The sequence below is a fragment of the Gossypium hirsutum genome, chromosome D08 (assembly GCF_007990345.1).
Source record: "Gossypium hirsutum isolate 1008001.06 chromosome D08, Gossypium_hirsutum_v2.1, whole genome shotgun sequence".
NCBI classification, from domain to species: Eukaryota; Viridiplantae; Streptophyta; class Magnoliopsida; order Malvales; family Malvaceae; genus Gossypium; species Gossypium hirsutum.
In genome coordinates this window covers 43,489,767-43,516,182 of record NC_053444.1, presented here as the reverse complement: position 1 = coordinate 43,516,182, position 26,416 = coordinate 43,489,767, and the positions used below count along the sequence as shown (strand labels likewise).

At 32.8% G+C, this 26,416-nt stretch overlaps 1 protein-coding gene across 7 annotated transcripts; it reads left to right on the top strand.

Annotated features, from left to right (window-relative positions):
* The first annotated feature begins 21,202 nt into the window (after positions 1-21,202).
* LOC107910096 (ACD11 homolog protein) lies at positions 21,203-25,093 on the top strand. Of its 7 annotated transcripts, XR_005917244.1 has the most exons (8): positions 21,203-21,711; positions 21,811-21,983; positions 22,104-22,172; positions 23,411-23,475; positions 23,996-24,088; positions 24,223-24,299; positions 24,411-24,483; positions 24,728-25,093. XR_005917244.1 is itself a non-coding variant. In XM_041099261.1 (7 exons), exons 1-5 carry the CDS (start codon positions 21,707-21,709, stop codon positions 24,019-24,021), a joined length of 351 nt encoding a protein of 116 aa, XP_040955195.1. In that variant the 5' UTR covers positions 21,203-21,706; the 3' UTR covers positions 24,022-24,088; positions 24,223-24,299; positions 24,728-25,093. The 7 variants fall into 7 exon arrangements, 2 of the variants coding, with proteins under 2 accessions (XP_040955195.1, XP_040955196.1); XR_005917245.1 differs by lacking the exon at positions 23,411-23,475; XR_005917247.1 differs by having other exon boundaries at positions 23,411-24,088.
* Positions 25,094-26,416: the final 1,323 nt, after the last annotated feature.

Genomic DNA, 26,416 nt, shown 5'->3' with positions numbered 1-26,416 from the left:
TTGTGGACTGCTATAGTTATGAAAATGGTTCATCTAGGCCTAAAATGCAAGGAAATTGAATAAAAATTATTTTACGAGCCTAGGGTCAAAATTGTAATTTTGTGAAACTTTAGGGGCAAAAATGTAATTTTTTTGAAGTATGATTTTTGGACTGGAATGAATAGTGTGAAGGTTATATAAGTTAAATGTAATGTTATAAATCAAGAAAGACGAGAAATTGAAATTGATCGATAAAAAGAAAAGTGAGAGAAAAAGTGAAAAATTCCCGAATGAACCTTTGGAATAAAGAGGGATACGAATGAAGTGACAGAAATGATCACATGTGTGGCACGAATTGTGTGTAGGCCACTATGTAAAAGTGAAAGTGATGGTCACATGTGTAGTACTATGTGCAGGCTACTACGTGTATCAAAATGATAGGTCGCATGTGTAGTACTATGTGCAAGCTACTATGCGTACCGGATAGTTTCAATCACATGTGTAGTACTATGTGCAGGCTTCTACGCGTATCGAATGCTAATGGTCACATGTGTAATACTATGTGCAGGCTACGATGTGAACCAAACATCATTGATTAGTAAAGTGGTTGTTATGTGCTGATTTCACTGGACTTCATTGATTAATAAGGTGGTTGCTATGTGCTGAATCCACCGAGTATCTGTTATTATTCCGAAGTGTTCATCGGAAAATTGACTAATTGTAATTGAATATCGAATATAGGTGTGGAATTGAATTGAATATCGACTTAGAAATGGAAAAGTGAATTTTGAATTGAATTGTGATTGAAAGCGAAAAAGTGAAATTATGAAAGAGTACATTTAGCAATAAAATAGTTTAGATAGAAACAGTTGTGTGACTTTGAAAAATCACCAAAAATGGTGAAGATTGAATTAGAGGCTGAATAATATATGAAATGGAATCTGAATGAGTCTAGTTTCACATAAAAGAAACAGAACAAGCAAAAGAGTTATATATTTTGAGATATTTGAAGTTTAGTTAGATGAAGTCAGAATGAGTTAGGAATCCCCTGTTCTGACTTTGGAAAATTTTCAAAAATTTTACAAAAAATAATTATGGTATAAATTTTATATGTTTAGAATTCTTAGTGAATCTATTTTCAATAGAAACAAACAGAAACAATATCTGAATTCTGTAAAATGAGATAATTAATTTTTAGTGAAGAGAGGTCAGAATTGTCGAGCAATGAAATAGGGGAAACTTTAAAGAATAAACTGTACTATTTGGCTAAACCAAAAATTCTAAAAATTTTATGGTAAGAATATATGTGAATCTAGTTTTGGGGAAAATTTACAGATCTTAATTTGGAGTTCTGTAGCTCTGGGTAAAAATAGGGGAAACTTTAAAGAATAATTGTGCATTATTAGTTATAGTTAAAGTTCATGTGAGAAAATAAAGTTTAATAGTATGTGTATGTGGTATACTTGGTATATGATTTGGTATGTAGCAATGTCAGAAATGGTTTATGAATTAACTTATGTTGATAAGTTTGATACATAAATAAATGTGGTGTTTATCCATGCTTATAATGCTTATACTATATGTTTATTTGGCTAGCATGTTTGGTGTGTATGCTTAGGCTTTGGCCAAGTTGTGGTTGGATTCCGCCACATTAAATTTATAAAATTATGCATTGAGATGGTAAATGTCTAGATGGAAATATGTTTGTGATCATAAAAGGGTGGTAAGGTTTAAAGTTTGTAATCTTTATTAAAATGGTTTATCATGTGGTTAGTCTTCAAAAAGACTAGCTTGCGACTATGGTTGAGTGTAATGTTTATATCTTGTGTGATATGCATAGGAAACGAGAGTGGAAAGGAAATGAAATACTAGGTTCATGCTTGAAGTGTAAAATGATGCAAAAAAGGGATGTTAAGTTAAACGATAAATATGTATTAGTATTGAACTTAATGAAATTGAATTGTACGTGAATTAAATGGAAATTGCAAATGATATGATTTGAATTAAATGAATTATTGTGGTATTGAAATGTATATTGGATTGAGAAATTGAATTGAATCATGAACATGAAAATCGTGAATTAAATGAAATGGAAATGAAGTATTGAATTGCATGAGTATGTATTGGGTCTCAAAAACCCTATTTGTTACAAATATAGTATTTTGAAGTTATAACGTGAAGATTTATAAAAGCATGTTAAAATTTTGAAGAGTTTAAATTTGAATGAAACTTTATAACTCGGTTTAACATGTTTATAAGTGTATGTGTTCTGGTAATGCCTCATACCCTATTCCGGCATCGAATACGGGTAAGGGGTGTTACAATGTGACATCGCCAGATTCGGTCATAACGTTTAGACCGAATTTGGGGTGTTATACTCACGACGGTGAGTTTAGGCAAATCCTTATCGTCAAAAACACCAATTTATGTATAAGTGAGCCTTTGTGGCTATCTCTGAAAGGAATCCTTTGTGGCGATCTCTATAATACGGAAGCTTTTTTGGTAATCTCTGAAAGGAAGCCTTTGTGGTGATCTTTGTTAAAAGGATGCCTTTGTGGCTATCTTAGTTAGATGTATGCCTTTGTGGCTATCTCTATTAAAAGGAAGTCTTTGTGACTATCTTTGTTAAGAGGATGTATTTGTGGCTATCTCTATTAAAAGGACGTCTTCATGGTGAGACTCTAAAAGGAAAGCCTCTTGGCTACTTTTGGAAAGGAGCACCTTCATGGCAGAATCTAAAGAATGCATCTCATGATGGCCATCTAAAGATAATGCCTTTGGGCGAACACCGAATGAATGGTGAACCCTTTTTAGTTACAAGGGATGAATAGAAAGGCTAGTATGCGCCAAAGTACGTGGTGAGGAAAATATATGATTTAAAAGTAAGAATAGGAAGTGCTCTAAAGTATGGAAGATATAGGAAAATTTTGAGATAAGTATTGGGTGCAGTCTACCCCGCCCATAGATTATGATAATACTAATGAGTATAGAATAAGTTATTAAGCATGATAATAAGGTAAGTGAAGAGGTTAAGGATTATGTAAAGATAAGATTTAAGGAATGAAATAAAAGGTAAAGAGATGTTAAGTATAGTACGCACAAGAGAAGGAAAATAGTTCAAAAGAAAGAAATAAATAAATAAGGTAGCCTCAGTATTGTACCCACAAAAAAGGTAGAAAGGTCAAGAAACACTCTAAGGATGCGTAAAACAACATATACGATGTAGAATGAATGAAAAAATTATATTAAGGTTTATCTTACTAAGTTCTTACGAATTTAAAAAAGTTGTTTTATTTTCAAGTCTATAAAGGAATAAGCACCGAGAGACAATGCCAAGGCTACGCCAAGGAAGCAGTGTGCTAGGCAGTTATGCATACAGAGGAAAACAAGTGGCTTGTCAAAGTCTGTGCTGAAGTTCGTTAAGTAGTGTCCAAAAGTATACCCAATAGACTAAGAGATAAAGTAAAAAGGTCTGAAATCTTATTGAGTCGAAACAATAACCATACATTGTATTTTTACAAGAAAATCTGTAGCAGCCATAGATAATCAATTGTACGTAAACGAAATGTAAGTGTAACCATACAATGTACACCAATAAAATATTCATACATTTATAGAAAGGCGTTTACATGAATGAATTAATAAGAAATAGGAAATTTTCAGTTACATAAGTAAGAAGGACGTAACACCCGAGATTTGGATCTGGTAGATCGGGTCAGGTCAAGGGTGTTACAGGTTAACCCAGGACTAATGAATTGGTGCGCAACAAGATCTCCTCTCGGTCTCACTCGCCTAAATGTTCCCTTAAGGTCATAAATCCTAAGTTTTTATATTCATTAAAATTAGTCCAATTTATTACAATTTAATCATTCATCCAAAAATCAGTTCATAACATTTCATTAAGCAACCCTCTTAAAAGTTTAGCTACTCATGCTTGAAATAAAACTAACAACCATGAAAATAGAAAGCAAAGAAGCCATTAAAGTAAAGCTTGAGAAAAGTATAAAAGTTGAGATTTTTATGCAAGAAAAGCTAAAATGCAAGTAAAGAGAAGAATTCAACAAGAAAATCTAAAGAAATAAACATAAAAGGAACAAACTTTAACAAATGCAAAGTAAAAGAAACTGAAATACATTAAACTAAATTTGGAAATGTCTTACAACCAAGGTACAAGGATTAAAGGTGCAAATAAACCTAAGCTACAATGGTAACTAACATAACTAACACTAAGAACAACTAAAACATGAAGAAAAGTTATTGGGAAATCTAAAATCTACAGCTAAGGAAATGAAAATAAGAAACCCTAGAAGAAGAGGAAGAGAAGCTAAGAGAAAACCTAAGGAAAACTAAGCTTAAACTAAGGTAACCTGGCCTCTTTTCTCTCTCAGCCAAATTTTTTCTTATATAGAAGCTATTCTAACCCAATTTATGTGCCCAAAACACCCTTAAATAGGCCTTCAATGATTGGTGCTTCGGGTGGACAAAGACTACCCTTTTTTGTCCAATTTTGTCCCTTCACGATATCGGTATCACGATACTAGGGAAGGAGATATCGTGATACCTCAAACAGTTTCAAACTTAAGGGTCTTTGTGGAAGGTGGATATTGCGATATCTAACGTGGGTATTGTGGTACTAATCTACCATAATTCATTGTAGCAAATTAAACTACTTTTTGTACTTAATGAGCTCGTAGGAAAGCAATTTCGTTATGTTTTTATTTAGTTTTCACTTTTACTACTTATGTAATAAAACAAGCAATTTAGGCCATTTATATGACCTTGTGGGTTAAGGTAGGACTAAAGGTAGACTAATATTTTTGGTGAGTGTATAGAACATCATTCAGAGGCAAAAAGACAGTGGACTACTCGCAATATTGCAAAATGAAGCTTGGATGTCACAATACAACAAGCAAAGTACACAAAGAGAAGTTTGCCAAAGATGTCGCAACATAGAACAAAGGGTATCGCGACACAGACATGCCCTAATAAGCAAACTATCATTAGTGTCATGACACAGGCCAGAAGGTGTCATGACAACAAGGTCATTTAATGGACCACGGGAGTTTTCATTTGCACAATGAACTTTAAAGAAGATCAGTCACCCAGTTTAGGTCAAGGACCAGCTGCTAACCCTAGGCCTACAAAAATAATTGCTCATAATAGTTTAGAGGAGATTTTTTTTCCTTAGTTTAATTTTATTTCATTTTAGTATAGATTTCTCACTTGTAATTTTTATTTTCATTTTTATTTCATTTTTTGCTGGATTTGGATTGTAGATCTATCAACTCATAACGGATTATTATTCACACCGCTATATATATATTTATATTAGGATCTTTTTCATCTTTATTCTTAATCTTTAACAAATGTTTATCTTTCAAATCAATTCTATTGTATGCGTTAGATCCATGAAAAACTAATCCGTTAAGGATATTAACAAGTGGATTTGGGATTAATTAACACCTATGTGGGGTTTCTTAACAAACCAGTTGGTTGGGAAAGGAAGAATCTAAAACCCTAGGATTGACGACCCCAAAAAGTCATGTAGGTAGGAATGAACCTGAAATCGATATTAACTACCGTGAAAACCTTACCCTGACCCGGTCTAACTTATGACATCAAGAGATAAGTAGTTCTTATTGACTCATTAGGTTAGTCGAAGGCCGAGAGCCCCTGCTAGGTTACTTACTAGATGATTGAATAAAACCTGAAGTAGGAGTTAATTATGGACACTGAAACAAGTTAGTTTTTTTACATTTAATTCTGATAAATTCTACAATCTATATTTTTCATTAGTTTAGTCCTTTATTAAACCCTTTTATTATTATCAAATTATGATTAGTCGTAATATAATTTAACTAAAATACTAATTAAAACTTTTAGAGTATAAGTTAATATTAGTTTAGTCAAACCTCTTTTGGGTACGATCCTTGAAGTACGATCCTCAAAGTATTTCCAGTACTTTATTGTACAAATCTATATTACAACCTAACCCGCATACTTGCGAACACTGCCTAATTCGTATCTTTTGTATTAGTGTTCTCTGTAACAGCCCATTTTCAATGGTGTCAGAAATAGTGATTTCAGGACCACAATTCTGACAACTGGGTTATTATTTTATTATTTATTTAAAGTTTATGAGATTATCTTAAAGTCGTATTAAAGTTTCGTTAAGAAATTTTGAAGTTTAAATGGTTAATTAGGTAAAAAGGACTAAATCGTAAAAGGTGTAAAAGTTGAATTCTTCTAGTTAAAAGGATTAAATGGTTATGGAAAGACAAAATAATGGACTTAGATGGTAATTATCACAATTGCTTTTATGGTGGATGACTTTGATGAGTAAATGCATGAAATTTGGTTAGTTTTTAAAGGACAAATTAGTAATTTAGAAAATTAGTAACATAAATTAAAAGAAAACAAGCAAGGTCATCTTCTTGCCTGAGTAAAATGAGTGCTGAAAATTCTATGGGAGAGTATTGAAGGTTCGGCCAAACACATTTCTTGCATGCTTGTGTTTTTAAGGTTAGCTTTTAGTGATTTTTATGTTTATAAGTTCGTTTTAGCTTAATCTAGCTAGCCTGAGGGTTAAATTACAAAATTGTTAAAGGTTGAGGGACTTGCCATGGTTTTTTTAATAGGTTATGAAGTTATTTGATAGATTATTAATCTTTGTTGTAAAACAAACTTGTTTTGTTAAGTGATTTTTGATGAATTTTGAAATAGGGATTAAATTGTTGAAAGTGTAAATCTGTAGGTTTTATTGTGAAATGTTGATAATTATGGGTTGTACCAAGGTCCTTAGTAGAATTGGTTAACATGATTTTAGGTTAAAATGGTTAAATTTCAAGTTATGAGCTTAAGGACTAAATTATTAAAGGTTAAAATATTAGGGGTAATTTTGTAATTTACATAAATATGAATTATGGATTGAATTGAATTGAATTGAATACTTGAAGTACTTAATCGAATGAAATTATTTATTTAGACCATATTAGTCTTTGACTCAACTATTACGACCATAGTTGTCGAGGTAAGTTCGTATGAATTTTAATCATATTAATGTTAGTTAAATTGGCTATTTATTATATTGTGTTAGTTATAAATGGACTTGAATATAAATGTATCAATGTTATGAATAATTCATGGATAACTAATCTCATTTGAACCTTAAGAATTCTTAGCATACGAATAACATGTCATTAGGGATTTCATGTTTCAGGTGCTGGTCTTGAATGTCCTACCGATGGCTGAGGTGCTGCATTTGTTGCGGATTCTCCACAACTCATGGGAGCAGCATCATGTAGCTAACTTTCCGACCCACAGCTCGTGTTAGAACTATTGTAAAGAAAAGGTTACGGTTATATGGACAGGTAGACTATGTGTGTGAGCATTCCCTAGTATCTGATGTAATTCTAGATGGTTCAATGGGTAAGTAAAGCAATGGCATGGTAAGTACACAATGGGATATTGAATCATGATCCATGAAAAGGCTAATGTAATAAATGATGTGCATATGAAAATCTATTTATATTATGGTTGAATTCACATGCATCATGGATGAGCCTACTAACTTGTGAGTTTGATGGTATTTGTATAGGCTTTTACTAAGCTTATGGTCTCGGTAATGATATCATGTTTATTCTATAGTTTCTATTAAAGAAATGGTAAGTTATGTTTGAGTTTATACGAGCTTACTAAGCACTCATTGCTTACGTAGTTACTTTCTTTTAATTTATAGATTATCGGAAGCTCGACCGATTGGAAGCTTGTCAGGGATCAATCTCACTATCCAGCAACCATTTCGGTAGTTTTTGAGTAATTTGGCCAAAGTTACATATGGCATGTATAGGATCTTTTGTAACGATATTTCTTGAATGTGTAATGGATGTTTTGATATGCATATGCTTTGAAGTTTATGTTGGTTTGACGGGCTTTAATGCCTTACCAAGTTAGGTCATTTTGGCCACTTTTAAGTGCTTGTATATAAGATCCTTTTGGTATGTTTGTGATGGCATGTAAAGGTTCATATGTGATATCATTTGGTAGATAAAAGAACTAGGTTCTATGCTTAAAATGTGGTTATGTTCCTTTCATTTGATCAATGATGTTTTGACACAAATGCAGTGTCTTTGAATAGCATATTGGTTAGATGAAATAGAATGTTTAAAATGGTATGTTTAGGTGTAATTAAATGACGTTTAAATCTCTTGAATGTTTGCACAAATAGAATGGATGGTTAGGTGTGTTTTGGCTTTAAAATGGCTTGTTTTAGGCTCAATTTATGGATCACATGGCCTAGGACGCGGGCTGTCACACGACCGTGTGACACACACGTCTTGGCGACACAGTCGTCTGTCATTTGTAAATTCCTAGTATATTAAGTCAGTGAGTTACACGGCCTACAATACGACCATGGATTGCCAGTTAGAGAGCTACACGACCCACTACACAGCCGTGTAACCCAACTCAATGGGTTACATGGGTGGAGACACGAGATAGGACACGGTCGTGTGTTCCTTTGTTCAATTGTTACACGGCCTGGGCTATATCACACGGCCTAGCCACACGGCCGTGTGACCCCTGTTTTCAAGTTTTGCATGTTTTTCCCAAATCCCTTGTCTTTCTTCAAATTAGTCCTGAATTGCTTCTAAGCTATTTTGGAAGGCTCGATTTAGGGACCAAGTGCATATGTTTGATTGGTTTTTAACAAGATTAATTTATTTAATATTGTAATGTTAAACGTTATTCCAAATGTTTGGTAATGCTCTGTAACCCTAATCTAGCGACGGAGAAAGGTTAGGGGTGTTGCATTCTCACTTTTGGGGTTGGTACATAGGGAGGCAGTCAGATACCACTAAAGGGTGGTCTCTAATCTCGAGTCTATTGGAGGTATCGCGATTCCAAGTTTTGAATATCGCAATATCATCTCATTTGGTGTCATTCTCACTCGTTTTCAACCTCTAACTCGTTCCTACATCACCCAACATACATTAAGGCCCCCAATGGCACCATTAGCCAATTTGGGTATCAAAATGAGTAAAACTAAGGTATTTACACTTATTAATTTAAAATCTAAAAATTACAAAAAAAATATGAAAAGACGCTACTTTGCTTAAGAATAAGGTCCTTAAGTATATCAGGAAAGCCTAATTTGTCATATCAACTTACGAAAACTCAATGCACGAGCGTCAAATCTTAGAGATGTCTCCTTTGATCCTCCCTGATTGCCACTAGCACTACTATTGATTCCTGGCGTTCTACCTCTCTATGAGGCTGGCACTGACTTTGTAGCCCACCAGTTGCAAATATATGCCCTTCTCGAGCAATCTCTCATAAAATGTTCTGTGGAATCACATCTGAAATAAGCTCCCTTTCTCAGCCTACACTCTCCTTCATTACCCTTTCCACAGTACTCACAAACTCGTCTACTCACATTACGGGCACTTCCCGCACTACCTACTAACATATTTTGAGGTCGCGGATTACTCGGCCTTGGCACTTCTCTCTTCTTGGCTGGTGGTACCGAGAATGTTCTGGCCATACTACGTTTATTGAAACTTCGAGTCTTGGACTTAGCTTTCCTTTCCTTGTTTTGCATTTTTTTTATTTTCTAAGCTCCCTCAGATAAAACGGTAAACTCTTTTACCTAAAAAGCTCCAACCAACATTCGAATGTCTTCTTTCAATCCCTATTCAAAATTGGTGCACATGTTTGCTTCGGTGGTCATGAGTTCCGGAGCATATTTACTCGGGCTAATGAATTCTTGTTCATATTCAGCTCCGGTCATATCTCCCTGTTTCAACTCCATTAACTCTCTTTTCTTCTTTTCTAAATATAGCCAGCTAATGTATTTGTTTTTAAATTTAACTTGGAAGAACATCCAATTTACCCGATATCTCAGGGTTATAGACATCAAAGTAGTCCACCATAGATACGTTGCCTCCTTGAGTAGGGATATTGCACACTTACAGTGCCCTTTGGGGTACAAATCAGCTCACCAAAGATCCTCTTGGTATTTTCTAACTAATACTCAGTTTTTGTTGGGACGTCATCCTTTTTTCCTTTAAACCCCTCTACCCCGCACTTGTGAAGTTTCTAAAATGGAAGGTGGGCAATAGGTACTGGAATATGAGCTTGGGTTGAGGTTGTGCCACTAGGCATTACAGGTGGAGGAGGTGGCACTTATTGTTGGGGAGCTAAAGGGGTAGCTCCCATAAACTGATTGAACCACTAGTTCATCATGTTCATAAAGACGTCTCTAATCTCACCTCCTAACCCTTGCGGAACGGGCAAACTTTGAGCTCCCTGATCAGAGCCAAAATTATTACTTTCTACTTTGTCATTCACATCTTGATTTGAATTAATCAACATGGATAATCTATATTGAAAATCAAAACCAATTTGGATCAAGATGCATCACACTATCACAGACTATTGTGGCATGTATTTCTAGACTTGACAAACACTACGATTTAATCCTAAGATCGACTAAACCGTAGCTCTGATACCACTAAATATTACACCCCTTGCCCAACTCGACCGTCAGGTTTGAGCTACAAGATGCTACATTCGTTGCCAGAGCAACTACAACACATTTTGATACATTTCAATCAATACAACATGCTTACTAGTATAAAACAAGTTTTGATATGACGTAAAATCATTTCCAGGTCTTATATGAGCTTATGAAAGCTCTTTTACTAACCCGAGGTCGGATAAATACTTAATTAAAAATTTTGCAAAGTTTGCGAGTTGACGTCACGACATCAGAGTTTTCACGTCGCTACATCATCTGTCAGTAAGTTATGTCGCGACTTCTGAAATCTTAAGATTGCAACGTCACTCACTGTCGATCTATGTCGCAATGTTAAAGGACCTATGGTCACGACATCACCCCTGTTTTGACAAAAATCACATTTGGTACATATTTCATGCTTTCAACCAATACCTTTCATTTCACCTTTGCACATGCCAATATTACCAATATCAGTTCATGCCGTTTCATACCAATTCAAGTCTATAATGCCTTTGAAAACAAAAGTTCCAATGGCATAAAAATTCATGACCAAAACTTAACCATTTTCAAACCATTCACTAACCTAACTTACCAAAACAATTCACAATGCAATCTTTAACATATCTAACTTATGAAAGCATTAAATCTTCACATCTATTAGCATTAATCATGACCAAAATCATGCAGTTTCAATGTTAACCACAATCCAACTATTGCATCCATATCAAGGTGACCATTTATAAGACATAATGGTCCTATATCTATGCCACAACTTAAAGAACCAAAATGAACATATTTCTATTGTTTCAACAATAGTGTGATGTTCGCAAATATCAACTTTGGGAGTTCCGCAAATGAAGATCTACAAGTAGGAGAAACAACTAAAGTAAGCATAGAAATGCTTAGTAAGTTCAAGTAGAAAATACTATGTTTACCTTGATCATACATAAGCATATTAGCTACCATAGTTTAGGCATAAATTTGGCTAGGACATGGCACTTAAAATGACAACAAAATGAGCATAAGTATTCATGAACATTAGACATTATAAGCAAAACTCAAAATATAACCAATTTATATCACTTTAACATATGAGTAACACTCGATTATCTTATCGACCCAAAATTTAAGGAAAGATAAGATTTAATTGAAAGGATTCGTAAATCGACGAACTCCACTTGGAATTTCAAAAATTCTAGTGGCTGAATTATGATTAGTAGGATTTTAATTCTAGTTTAGTTATATTAGAATTGGTTGGTTCCAAAGTGTAAGACAGGATGATTAGGAATGAGTGGTTGTTTTGGCCTGTGGAGACAATGCCTTAAGGCTATATATAGGTGACTGTGGAAACAGGATTCTTTTCAATTTTGTTTATCAAATTTTCTTCCTCTGTAGCACTGTCTTTTTTGTTCACTCTGAAGAATAAGAGGATGAGGTTGAAGGAAACTCTACATGTTGCAGCTATCGTATGAATTAAAGTCTGGAAGTAGAGGAACTTGGGAAATGGTAAGCTTTCTTACTCCTTTATGCTTGTGAATTAAAGAAAGAGGTAGTGTAAGAACTCTTAAAAGATTTTTGTAATTATGGATTCTAGGTTTTAAGGGTTGAGCACCTTTAGTTTAACCGGTAAATGATTTTCATGCTTAGCTGTTGAGATAAATGAGGCTCTGGCGTTCAGACCAACTAAGCTGTCAAAGATAAGGAAGCAAGGTGAGTATTTTTACCTTACTTTCAGAATAATAGATGATGTCATATGACGTCCATGTATCACCTTGTTTATGTACAGAGGTTGCCTAAGGTTGTGGTGTGTATGTGATTGAAGAAAGAGTAGGTTGTGTGTATAGTATTGTGTGAGCTTTCCAGTTGTATGTTGATTATTTTATGGTAGATAGTTGATGATTGGTTAATCAGCGTGATATATGTATTATGATGTGTTAGAGTAATGTATGTGTGGTGCTGTAACGCTCAGTTTGTGTAAGTGTATACGGTCGTTCAAGTAATAAGTAAATGAGTTATCGTCTCCACAAGGACTTTGTATGTTAATCGATTAATTATAAAATTATAAGTTAACAATTTGGTAATAAAAACACAATAATTTGAATGATGATGATTAAACTAGATTAATTTAACTAGATGCAAAATTGATCCCTAATGCAATTTTAATCTAAGTATGCAAATTATCTAAATGTATGAATGAATTTAGCAGCAGAAACACAACTTTAATAATCAATAACATAATTAGGCTAGGATAACTACATTAATTAACTTGATTCATTTTCATCATGCTTAACAATGTTTGGAAAATATTCCATGGCAACTCAATCTTTCATGAGTTTGGAAACCAAATTAAGTCCTTTTGAATTTTTTTACTTAGTGAAACATGTATTTTACTGATCATATTAAACTAAGGGATTCTTAGTATTTATGTGAAGTAACAGGGATGGGTTAGGTTTGAAACAGTTTAATCACATAAACCTAAAAACTATGCAAGATAATAGAGCTTGTTAAAGTTATTATGAACCTTCAGTTTAGTCGGGTTAGGATCTAAATTAAGCATGCACTTTTTAATTAGTGTCAACTAGCCATCATCTGGTTAAGATCACTTAGCTAATTCTAATGCATCCAATCACATATGAATGATACATACTTGAATTTAATTGAAAACATGATCGAATGAGGCATAAACAGTTTAAACATGAATCAAACAAATGTCATTGAATTGATGCAATTAACCTAGCTAAAGCGATTTAAGCTACCATTATTGATGTCAAGATCGCAAAACACACTGCAAACATAATTAATTTAAAACAAGTAAGAGAAGAATAAACTCTATTTCAATTCGGCAGTCTCATGGACTCTGATTGAAGTTGTTTTCCTCCACTCCTCCTGTTGCACTTTTTCTAATGGCTCCTCAAGGTGGTCGATCAAGAGTTGATCTCTTCAAGGCTTTTGCTAACTAAAAAACTAAGGGAGAAATGGAATGATAGGCGTGGTGGATGAAGAGAGCAAGAGAGTGAATGAAGAATGTTGTGAAAATAAGGGATGAAGAGATGAGTAAGTGCTGATTAAGGGATGAGTATTTATACTTGAAGTAGGTGGGAGAGTTTACTAAAAATAGTAGCAGCAATCCCTTGGATTTCTCCCTCCTATGGTCGACCATGATATGTGGAAGAGAATGTGGTTTGGTTGTTTGATTCAAGCATGATTTCAAGCTTGAATCATGTAAGAGGTGGATGGTTTCTCAAGCAACTCTTGTGTGTTGATTTCCAATGTTCTTCCCAAGTGTGAGAGGACCTTAAAATAATTGTCCCAAAATTGATTTTTCAGCTGCCCAATTGTGGTTGTCGAATTGGGCCTCTCTTCTTTTGAACTAGACGGTTAATGACCCAACTAGCTTGTACACTTGACCAACATGTATCATATTTTTTATTGGGTCAATGTGGCATCTTAATGACCCATTAAGCTTGGTCTTACCATCCAACACATGAGAATAATAGCTCATGTCCATACAACATTATAATAAACTTAACTCTATGGTCCCGCTGCATAAGTAAATTTAACATATTAATAAATAACATGAAATATTTTAATTTTATACACAAAATCATATAAAAGGCACAAATTAGCATACTTTATAAATTCATGCCCATTATTAACTTTTAAGAAAAATTCACTTAATTAATTAACAAATACTCAAGATTAATATTCTTTTAAGTAAAAAGATGGTAAAAATTACTAGAAAAATCCTATATAATTTTGAGTTTATAGGTGCGGAGGGAAATATTTGAGAAGTTAGAAGAAGTTAGGATGTGGGAAATGGGGTTTTAGTATACCGTCATACAGTGTTACTGGGTGCAAACCATGATGTGCAAAGCTCCGAGCCTTGCAGAGGGGACACTACGGTGTTCAAGCATCAAGGTATAGAATTGGTGAAATAGAGGTATGGGCGGATGAATAGGGAAATAGAATCTTGTTAAGATACCACCATACGGTGTTGCTAAGTGCAAATCGTGTTGCACAAAGCTCTGGGCCTTGCGGGAGGACACTTTGGTGTTCAAGCATCAAGGTAAAAATGTGAAAAGGAATAATATTGACTGGTCCTTTGGAGCGGCACCATAACGATTGTATTTAAATTCCATAGAGCAACACTCCAACGATTGCCAACAGGCCCTATAGAGCAACATCGTGACGACGATAAGGTCCTTCGGGGCAACACCTTAAAAAGGTTTAAGGTGTAAGACCATAGCTCGACTATGGCCACCAATGGAGTCCGCCAGGACATTAGACATGGGCAATAATGTGTAAGACCTTGGCTCGGCCATGGCAACATAGATAGTCCAAAGGGACAGTAAACACAGGTAGTCCACCAAGATAATAAACATGGGGTAGTCTGTCAGGACATAAACATGGATTACACTTAAGAAGTCTGCAGAAGAGACCCTAAGGTTTAAATTAAAGTTTGCGGTGTGACTGGTGTGATAAGTCACAAGAACGAATAAGCTATGTGCATTTGAGAAATATAGACTATCAAGATAAAAAGGAATTTGCCAAAGGATGAGTAGAACCAAGTAAGTGTCTCAACCTAGTTAGGATAAAAAGGAGAAGGACACTCCTTAGGAAAAGAGGTAAATGTAGTTTTCATCAAAACGAGTCCGCTAGGGAAGTCGTAGATCTTACACTATTTAAGCAATTATGGAAGAAACTATAATAAGGTACAGTCCTAATTTATAAGTCGGCAAAGAGTTAGCCGAAAGATTGTGTAGGCCAATAAGAGCCTTTGTGGGAGGAAATGCATGCATAAGGCTGGTTGACCAATATAGTCAACTAAAGAATAGTGGAAAATAGGAGTCTTTCATGACCTTGAAAATAGTAAAGATCTTGTTGTTCTACCAAAGGTATGAATCGCATGTCTAATGAAGCCTCTTTAAGGTATATACTGAAAGAAATAGTGTTGTAGGAATTGCGTCATGGGCACTAGTACTCCAAGGGAAGGAGGATACTCAAGAGAGATCGCATTTCGGTTAAAGAACCGCAGTTATGGCAAGTACTTGGGTAGACGTCAAGCATCACCAGCTAAAAGCGATGATCACGAGTATTGAAACTGTGGAATAACGGTAAATGGGGTAAACCATATGAGAGAACACAAAATTAACCAGTTTAGGATCTAGGTCCACTAATGAACAACTCAGATTGACTAAGGCACTGGTCTTGCCAACTGAGTTCACAAATGCTCTTATGAAATTCAATGAGTTAAATTCTAAGTTAAGAACCTTAATTTCCTAAGATACATGCAACTTTACACATAGTATATGCATATCTCACTAAGTTCTCTTAAACTTATAAAATTTATGCTTGAATGCAGTTAGATAAAGACTCAGAAATCAAGATGAAGGACCAAGCCAGACTCTGCCAAAGCGAAAAGTTGGGTGTGGTAGTTGTACCATATATGTAGAGGGGCATCCTTGGAGGTCACGCCTTAGAGTTTAAGTTGGTCACATAATGTGTTCGCAACTTATTTTAAATCTGTAATTTATTATGGGAAATTAGAATTGTAAGCTCTTGATTTTAGTCCGAAACGAGTTTTAATTTAAGTGTTTAAGCGTGTAGTGTAATCAGAATAAAAAAAACCTACTAAGTGAGTTGGATTATTGTATCATTCAACACCTGAACCTGACAATCAAGTCGGGTATAGGGTGTTACAACTCACCTCAATTTCATATTCCATCATCAATCCATAATATCATACAAATTTCACATAATTCATTTCAATGTCACATTCTATTATCAATCTATAGGATCATACAAATTTCACATGATTCATTTCAATGTCGTATTCTATTATCAATCTATAAGATCATACTAATTTCACATAATTCATTTTAATGTTATATAAAATTGGTTTATCTAATCCATTTCTTTACATTTTCTAGTTTCCAAATTAAAATTATAATGTTTCGCCCAATGGAAACCTAGTAAAACGAACTCGGGTACACGGGTGAAATACACCACACCAAATAGCTCATAAGAGCTTAAATTACACCACACCATGGCATCAAAGTGCAAAGCTCATAGGCATCAAATGTATAAACATTTTCAAATACATCCCTCTACCATACCAAAGTCTCCGTAGGGACATATAACACTTGATGATTTGCAACGAATGTTGGATCTCGATATAACCTCTAATAATCTTTGTGTAATCACATATCTCATACAAGCACGCATATGACCCTATTGGCATGCCAATCATATCCTAACCTTTTACCATAATGACACGAGGATCAATTATACATATATTCATTATGATTCCATGTAAGCAATCATTTTCACATGTTTATACCCTTTAATTTTCCATATAATCATACCCTATAATCATTCATATTTTATATTCATACCCTGTATCATTTCATATCAGTCAACAATCTTAATTCATTTCAATTCAATACAAGTTCATTTCATTTTCTACCCATGTATGCCAACATAATTAATATTCAAGCCATGTCCAAGCATTGTTATAATGAAATAAACACAAGCACACACATTTAACATAAAGAAGGGTAGTAAGTTCCATATGAACTTACCTTTTCAAAATATAAACCGGGTAGATCCTTCAGGGACTAATTTGTATTTTTATTTTTCCCTTATTAACTCCACTTTGATCCAAGTTTTGATCTATATAAACATTTTATTTACCAAATCAATACAAAAAATTATTACACAATATCATGAGATGAATAATCCTAAATAAATCCATTTTTTGATTTCCCACATATTTTACATTTTATTCAATTTAGTTCCTAAACTCGGGATAGGCATAACTTTCGATTCCTAGCTTCGGATTAAAATTTAATTCACTTACTTTCATTAGGGACCCTGTGCTTTCTATTTCTAGCATAATCTCATGACAAGTTTTATATTTATTCAATTTGATCCCTAATGTTACAAAGTTAACAAAGAAGCTAGATTAACTTTACAATTTAGTCATTTTCATAATCTAAGCTTAAAATATATCAATTTCTCATCAATTTATCAACAATGAAAACTACCCAAAACTTCATAATTTTATTAAATTGGTACATGGGCTAGCTAAATCAAGCTTTCATGGCCCCAAATATATAAAAATTACATGAAAAGGGACTTAATTACCTTGAATTTTTGCTTGGCCAAATGCTTTAAAAGCTTGGAAGGTTTTCTTTGGTTACAATACTAGTGAATGGTGAAGGAGGAGAAAGATGATGCATTTTTCCACTATCTTATGTTTTTATACCTCGATTGTTCACTAATTAACATAGTTTAATTAAGTTAATCATGCCTTAATTACTATAATTATCTCTTAATCATATACATAGTGGAAAATGTCATCATCCTCCACTAATTCCTATTGGAAAATGGTTTAATTACCATTTTGGATATTTATTTAATTACTATTTAGGTCCCCAAGCCTTTTGTCAATTAAAATTCAGTAGCGATTGGAATTTTACAATTTAGTCCTTAAGCCTTATTAACTATTTAATTAACAAATTTACTCAATCATTCTTCAATATATTTTTGTATTAACTCCATAAATATTCATATTTTATATTTATGAACTTAGTTTATGGAAATAAGGTTTCGAAATCGCATTTTTTGGTACCATTGAAAATTGAGTCGTTAAAATAAACTTACAATAACATCGTAAGATTTAGTGTAATTGATAAACTTTTTAGTCAATGAGTGTCTAGTAATAAGAAAATAAAAATACAATATGGTGAAAATTACTTATTAAACCATTTAAAAAGGTTGATGGGCTTCAAATTAACTTAACATGTTGACGACCACTTTGATAAGCTCCCAAAGCAAACTCCCCTTGATATTAGACGTCATGCTAGAACTTACATCCTCTAACTGATTGAAGTTGTGTTGATGCAAGAAAAGTATGGAAACATAGTTAACACAATATTTCTCCAATTGCTAGATAATTCCAAAACTGGTGCAAAACATTGTTTAAATGTGAAAGAGGCAATGGGAGATCTCAATACAACATATTCCACAAGAGGAAAATTAAGCTGCGAATTATGTAGGGATAGCAATGAAGCAAGGCGTAGGCGAACTTTGCTAAATCCATCACCGCTCCACAATTGGCACGTTCCGTTCCACCACCCACCCTGCTCCACTATGGATGTATAATCTTGAAAACCACTACCATCTCCATGGATATACATCCGTTCCCACCCCACCCCACTCCACTTCAATTTAAATTTTACTACTTATCTTTAATATTTTCAATTTTTTTAAAGTCAAGTAAATATTTAAACATAAATCTTCAAAAAATTTATTTAAACATAAAATATATGGATTTTTCATATTACGTTATTTCATTTTTATCTTTTTAATAGTTTATATATAAAAGATAAAATAATAATTTCATATAGCGGAGCAGGTCGAGGTGGGACAAGCAATTACCATAACCACTCCATACCCACTATCCAAAAGAAAGAATCCACTCCACTTTTCAAAAGAAAAGATCTGATCCATTCGAAGCGGATTGGTTCGGAATCCATCGGGCGATTCGGATTTTGTCATTCCTAAAATTATGTAATGAAATGAACTTCAAGCATGGCATATAAACGAGTACTCTATGAGACACCAATCCTTATGGCTTGAAGATTCCTTGTGGATGATGTCTCATGAAATAACAAATGAATTCATGTGTTTCTTTAGGATACTACTAGTAAGCCTACTCTTTTCACACACAAAAATTAAGGTAATACAACTTGCAAAATCTAATATAATAGGAAAATGCTAAGAAAATTTCAACCAACAATTATAATCTATACTAAGTCCTTGATTGAGTTGGTGATACATGTGTAGATGGCATGAAATTTATTAAATTAAATTCACCAAATATATTATTTTTCAAGTTTGGAACATCAACAAACTTGCAACATTTTTTTGGATAAGATCTAGGCATTTCTTAGTTGACACTACACCAAAACAGGCTTTTAGGGGCATTTTTAGCGGCGTTTGGACAATAAATGCCGCTAAAAATCGAGCATTAGCGGCGCTTTTTGAAAAATGCCTCTAAAAATAGAACATTAGTGGCGTTTTCCAAGAAGCGCCGCAAAAAACCTAAGCCCCACGAAGCCGTTTTCTGAGCTTTTGGGGCTTTAGCGGCATTTTTTGAAAAGTGCCACTAGTGCTTGGGGTTTTAGCGGCATTTTTTAAGAAGCGCCGCTAATGCTCAGGGCTTTAGCGGCGTTTTCCAATAAGCGCCGCTAATGCTCTATTTTTAGCGGCGTTTTTTAAAAAGCGCCGGAAAAACCATCTTTTCTATCTATTTACTATTTAATTAGTTTATTTATATTAATTAAAATTTAATTTATTTTTAATTGAATATTTAAAATCTTTAGAAAAAAATAATGACACGTAGAAATAATTTGAAATAAAAAATATAGAAAAATATTTGTTAAAAATGAAAAAAATTAAAATACTATTATTTAAAATAATTTTAAAGTTTTTTTGGTGCATTACTGATTGTTTTTTAATCTATATACTAAATAATTTCTTATATAATCGTAAAAGAGATAGTATTAATTTTAAAATATTGAATTAATTATCACTATAGTTTAGGGTTTTGGGTTTAGGGTATATAGTTTAGAGTTTAAGGTTTAGGTGTTACCATTTTAAGGCTTGTGGATTATGGGTTTAGAGATTATGATTTATAGTTTAAGGGTTAGGAGTTAGAGGTTAAGTGTTAGGGGTTTAGGGTTTATTATTTATGTTTTAGGGTTTAGGGTTTAGAGAATAGGGGTTAGGGGTTTAGGGTTTAGATTAATTAGTATTTTTTAATTTATATATTAAGTAATTTCTTATATAATTGTAAAAGAAATAATATTAATTTTAATATATTAAAATTATGATTATAGTTAAATTATTTAAGATATAATAGATAAAGTTTATATATATTAAATGGTTTAGGATTTAAAGTTTACTTGAGATTGGTTAAATGCTGAAATTTTATACAATCAATTAATGCTTTTATATTTAAAAATATTTAATCTAAACTATTTGATATATTTAAATATTAGATTTAAAAATTTTGATAAATAAATAAATAAAGTAACATATTAATATGAATAGGCAACTATCTATTTTAGATAGGACCAAATTATAACAAATAAAAATGAAATACAAAAACTAAAATCATTCCACGTCGAACATCTAGCAAAATAATAGTTATATTTTAGTTAGAAAAAAATATCTCTAATAAAATGGAGATTAGATCAGAAAAGAATAATTTAAAATCTTGATTAACGACTCAATCTTTAATAGAAATTTGATATGTGAGAGATTGATTATTTATATTGGATAATTCTAAGTTAATAATTAATTACAATCATTTAATCATTTATTTTCTTATTAAAATATATGATATTTACTTTGAGAATACTTGGTTTTTTTATAAAAATCTAATTTATAAAAAATAGTAATAATAAATATTTTATAAAATTACTTAATTAATAATTTTTAGCAACAAAATAAAGGATTTTTAGCAAAGCAAAACGGTATCGTTTTATTTAAAATGAAATAATTTTTTGTGACGTTTTATGAAAAACGCCGCAAAAGATAAGCAATAGCGGCGTTTTTATAAAATACGCCAGAAAGATATTTTATTTTTAAAAAAATCAGGTGGTTTTATCGCAAATTTCCCCCCTGAAACCCCTAAAATTTTCCCCTAAAGAGAAATCGGTATCCTCAAAACACCTAATTCTTACTGAGCAACCCCTAAAATCATGCCTTCTTTGGGTTTTTTTTTCTTTGCTTTTTCCTCAGATTTCTCTCCCATTTCTTAAATTTCATCGCCCCCTTCTTCTTCTTCTTCTTCTTCTTCTTCTTCTTCTTTTTATATCTTTCTTTCCTTCTTGTTTATATATAGAGAGCTGAAGCCAGTTCTGGGTTTGCCTTAAACCACAATAAAAATGGCTTCTTCACTCTCTTTTCCATGCCCCAAGATCTTTTTTTTTTGAAAACAAACCAGCAAACCCAAACTCACAAGGGTTTTTTGTCTCTTCCTCCAACTTCAAATTTCAACTCCAAATATTGCAGGCGTTTGAAGAGTTATCGCAGTGTGGAACCAAGGATGAAGGGTTTCTGTTGGATAAATTCTGTGATGCTTATTCTTTGGTTTTTATTCTTTTTAACTCCCTCGGTCTCGCCTTCAAATTCGCGGAGATGGAGTACGTCACCAAGGTTTATTTGATTTCCCCCTCTCTATTTCGAACCAATCACTGAAACTTTAATTTATTAATTGATGATGGATGGATGGTTTAAATCAGGTAGGTAATCTTGTGGAAGCATCAAAGAGGTTTGCCACTTTAGAAAATATAGTTGATGTAGATATAGGTAATGGGACAGTGAAAAAACAGAAAAGCCCTTCGCGTGATCTGCGTCGTGTTAGACAGGGTCTTGACCTCGTACGAGCTTTATTTGAACAATTTTTGTCATCCAAGTACATTATATGCCCTTCCATCTTTAACTCTTTATTTTTCTCTCGAGGGAATCTTGGTATTATCCTTGAATGTGAGCATCTCTAAGTGCTTGTTACCTCTTTTTGTTGTTGTTGTTGTAGGGATTACTCATTGAGAAACGCAGCTTCAACAGCTTATGCTCAAGTATTGCACCGTATCACACATGGGCGGTAAGGACTGTTGTTTCTGCTGGAATGCATACACTTCCATCAAGAGAACAACTTTTGCTGAAACTGTTTCTTAAAAAGGCAGAAAAGAATAAATTTAACTGATAATCTATAACTGAAATGAAACCCATCCTTTACTAACCTATATATATGATCTGAAGATTGAAAAATACATTTTAATTTATCATAGATGCTATGTTTTGATTTAGCATTCTTGTTTATCATGTAAAGAAATTGTCTGAAATTGTAATAGAAAAAATTGGAATTTCTTTTATTGTTGTCTATGTTTTACTTGTGAATTGTGATTGCAATGGTTTACCTTCCTTTGGTGTAAAATCTACTTGGCCAATTGGAATGTTCAATGATTTATTTAGCCCTTGTACTTAGCAATATTACTTCTTAATAAAGCATAGTAAAAAGAAGTTTGAAGACTTGGAATTTTATAGGAATTTATTATATAAGTTTTATTTAATTTCTAGGTTTTCTTAGGGTTACATGTGTTTTCTGTTTATCTCACGTTTTATGGTGTAGCTTATAAGTACTTCTATTATTTCTGATTTTTGGTAGCTTTGGATCAAGAAATTTTTGAAATTTGGAGTTTTGAACTTGAAATTTCCTAACCCTTGTATCCTTTATAGTTTTTTGACTTCTTGTATCCTTTTAGAGGCGGAATAGATGTGCATACGAGTGAAAAAGGCAAACTTGTTCTTTTTGAGTTTACTAGATTAGACTAATATTTTCGAAAATGGGTACTGTAGGACAATCTCTTTAATTGGACCCCCACTTTTTAACTTACCCTCTTATTTATTTTTTTTTATCTTTTTAATTGTTAACATGTAAAAGAAGTCTAAATTACCTGGGAACACTTTATGAAAATGGCTGTACATTGGTTATTTTAATCGTGTAATATTTCAATACTTGTTTATTGATAATTGTACTGTATGACTGCTAATTGTACTACAACACATCTATATGCCCATTTCTTACCTGTAATCATGTTGCATATGCGTTGGCTTTTTAAATCGTGAATCATGATTAATGAAAATGAGATGGATAGGTGATTTCCATCTATATGCCCATTTCTTACCTATAATCATGTTGCATATGCCCATTTCTTATTTAGTTTTCATCTTCCTGCTTTACCATTCACATACCGATGCTTCTGTCATTTTTGGTGAAGCTTTATATATACTTTCTATCCATTTGGATGGTGAAATTTACATTCTTTGGTGCTGATGCAGGCCCATGCATGAAGTTACATTTTCAACAGAAGACAAACCAAAACTTCTTAGTCAGTATATGCTAGGTTTGTTTGTCAAATAGAAGTGTATTATATCTTGAAAATTTTGCTTTAAGAAGTGTAGTATCTTGAATATATCCAGAGACTGCATGGTTAGGGTTTACATAGTAAGAAAAAAGGAAGGGAAAATGTGTTTGGAAATCATAAAAGTTAAACTGCTAACTGTGTTGACTATGGAAATCATAAAAGTTAAACTGCTAACTGTGTTGACTATGCACATTATACCAAATAGAACATTTTACAATCCTTTAGCTTCATAACTTCATTCATACTTTTAGCCCCATTTATTTATTTATTTATTGAAAATAATGTACATTATACCAAGCAAGCAAAATGTACATTTTTTTCTGAAATCTGTCATGTTTACATAATGTTCTTATGCCATTTCTTCAATACCTTCTTCTATAAAAAGGTAGTTGCTTGCTTCTACCTTCAGTTTTCCCATACTTTACTTTGCTTGTTCATGTAAGTCTTTGTAATTATCATTTTCTAAACTACTTTTTCGTTTCTAAATTATGATGCTCAGTTAGTGAATCTGGAGAGTGGCTATAATTATAGAGCTGTCAAAAGATGGACTTCACAAAGGAAGCTGGGTTACTGCCTATTGGACTGTGATAAAGTAAGTATATTTATCTTAACACTTTGAATCAATCATTTGTTTTGCATGATATATTTATTCTTCCTTGTATCGATTATTCCATTTTGCTCAGATATTTGTCCTTATACACAAAGACGTACATTGGTGTTTTGCAGTTATCAATAAGAAAGATCAGAAGTTCCAATATCTTGATTCACTAAAAGGAAGAGATCCTAATGTGCTGAGAGCACTGGTATGATCTTTTTTTTCTCTTCAGATTTCATATTATTTCGATGCATTTAATTGATTGATCCAAAGGTCATTACGTAGTTTGAATGTTAGAAGATTTGGAATTTAATCACAGGTTTGATCGTGGCATGTTTATGTTAAAATATATCAACTTCTATAGCAGAGGCTTAAGTCTTTGTTTTGAGCAGGTAAGTCCATGGAACAATTTTTTATCCTTGTAGTTCATGTTTTATTTTGATTTTTCTATGATTAAACTCTAGTACTCAGGGCAGTAGTTGTTGGGATGTAAAATCTATTGTCTATCTGCCTAAATATATAACAAAAGGCAGAAGTACATATTGGAGATACTCCTACATGCACATTCATTCGTTTCAAACACGATATCTAGTTATTTGTCTTTGAAATGAGTTGGATTTTTCCGTGCTTATGTAGGAACACATGCCCTATGCCCTATTTTTGTTTAAAGACCGCCAAGGAAATTCTGAAACTGAAAGCTGATTGATCGGATGTGTATGCCGGCTTTCATCAACTACTTTCGAAGGCCTTACTAGGAATTGAAATGGTGTGCAAAGAGATTGCTTCTTCTGATCTGATTTTTCGATATAAATACTGGACAAAGTATGGATATTTCTTGTCAGTTGCATTTACTACTGTTAGTAAAATAGGATTCTCTTCTTAGGATCTTAGTTTCTTCACTTGTATTAGACTCAAAAATGGCTTGCATTGCATTGGTGTTGATTTTACCTAAATTTCGAGGTTTACAATTTTTAATTTTTATTATTATTTAAGCTTCATTTATTTGCCTTCTTTTATCATTTTCATAGAAAATTTAATTTAAGTAATATTTTTTTATTTATCCTTAAAAAGTATATTTAAAGTTTAAATTTAAAAAACAAAACATAATATAATATTTATCATAAAAATAAATATTATTTGATTAAAATATTTTTTTTGCATGATATGTTTTTAGCGGCGTTTTTGCGAGAAGTGTCGCTAAAAGTTTGTTCTATAGCGGCGTTTGTGATAAAAAATCGTTACTGAAGGTCATGGTCTTTAGCGACATTTCTGACAAAAGCGCCGCTAAAGGTCATAGCCTTTAGCTGCGTTTGTGGGAAAAGCGCTGCTAAAGGTCATGGTCTATATCGGCGTTTGTGGAAAAATGCCGCTAAAGGTCATGGTCTTTAGCGGTGTTTGTGGGAAAAGTGCCGCTAAAGGTCATGGTCTATAGCGGCGTTTATTTCTAAAAACGCCGCAAAAGTTAGTGACGCGTTCAATAGCGGCGTTCGCTAAAAGCCTGTTTTGGAGTAGTGTGAGTTATCTTTTTATGGATCTAGAGTTGTCTCGTAGCTTTGCAATGCACTTTGAAAGCTCAAGTTATAGTTGTTTTAATGAAGACAACGCAAGAAATTTTTAAATGAATTCATGGGTTTTTCAAGTTAAAGGCTTTGGATAAGTTTTTAAACATGATTGTAAGCCCAATCAAGTATTTTACCTATCATTTGGCATACATTTGTTTTTATTAATGCTACAATGGTAACTAGATTATGGTACATTCATAATGTGAAAGAAACACTTATGTAAAATATACATTTATAAAAGTTTATAAAAATAACAAATGATGCTCTGGTTGAAATGATTAAGTTAAAGCTTTAAAAATTTTGATGTTTCAAGTTCAAATCTTATAATAGTGATATTTAATATAAAATATAAAAAATAAAAAAATTTATGTTAATAGTTAATACTTTATAAAAATAATGAGCTTTTAACGATTTCCAATTGAGTTGGTATCTAGTTGATGCATGACACTAACTTAATTAAGAATTTAAATAAAAGTACAAATTAACCATGTGCTTCATTAGTATTAGTTGTATATTGATAATTTATCCTTAGATCTTATATTTTAGGGATCTAATTATTACAAAATTTAGAGTGTTTTTAGATTATTTTAAGTTTTTTAGAGTCTCGACTGGCTTAGGCAGCCATGATTATTTGATTAAATAAAATTACTCTTTTCGAGTTTTCTTTTGTTCAAAAATTGTTTTTTGTTTCTTAGAAGCATCTTCCATGCAAGGTTGGAGCGAGCGAAAGTGATTCTAGGCCCTCCACTAAAATGAAAAATTG

Bases quoted from the DNA above. Each gene is read 5' to 3' on its own strand.
- LOC107910096 (XM_041099262.1), top strand. The intron at 21,984-22,103 runs GTACATTATATG...TTGTTGTTGTAG, and splicing joins GAACAATTTTTGTCATCCAA to GGATTACTCATTGAGAAACG. The intron at 22,173-23,410 runs GTAAGGACTGTT...GTGCTGATGCAG, and splicing joins CACCGTATCACACATGGGCG to GCCCATGCATGAAGTTACAT.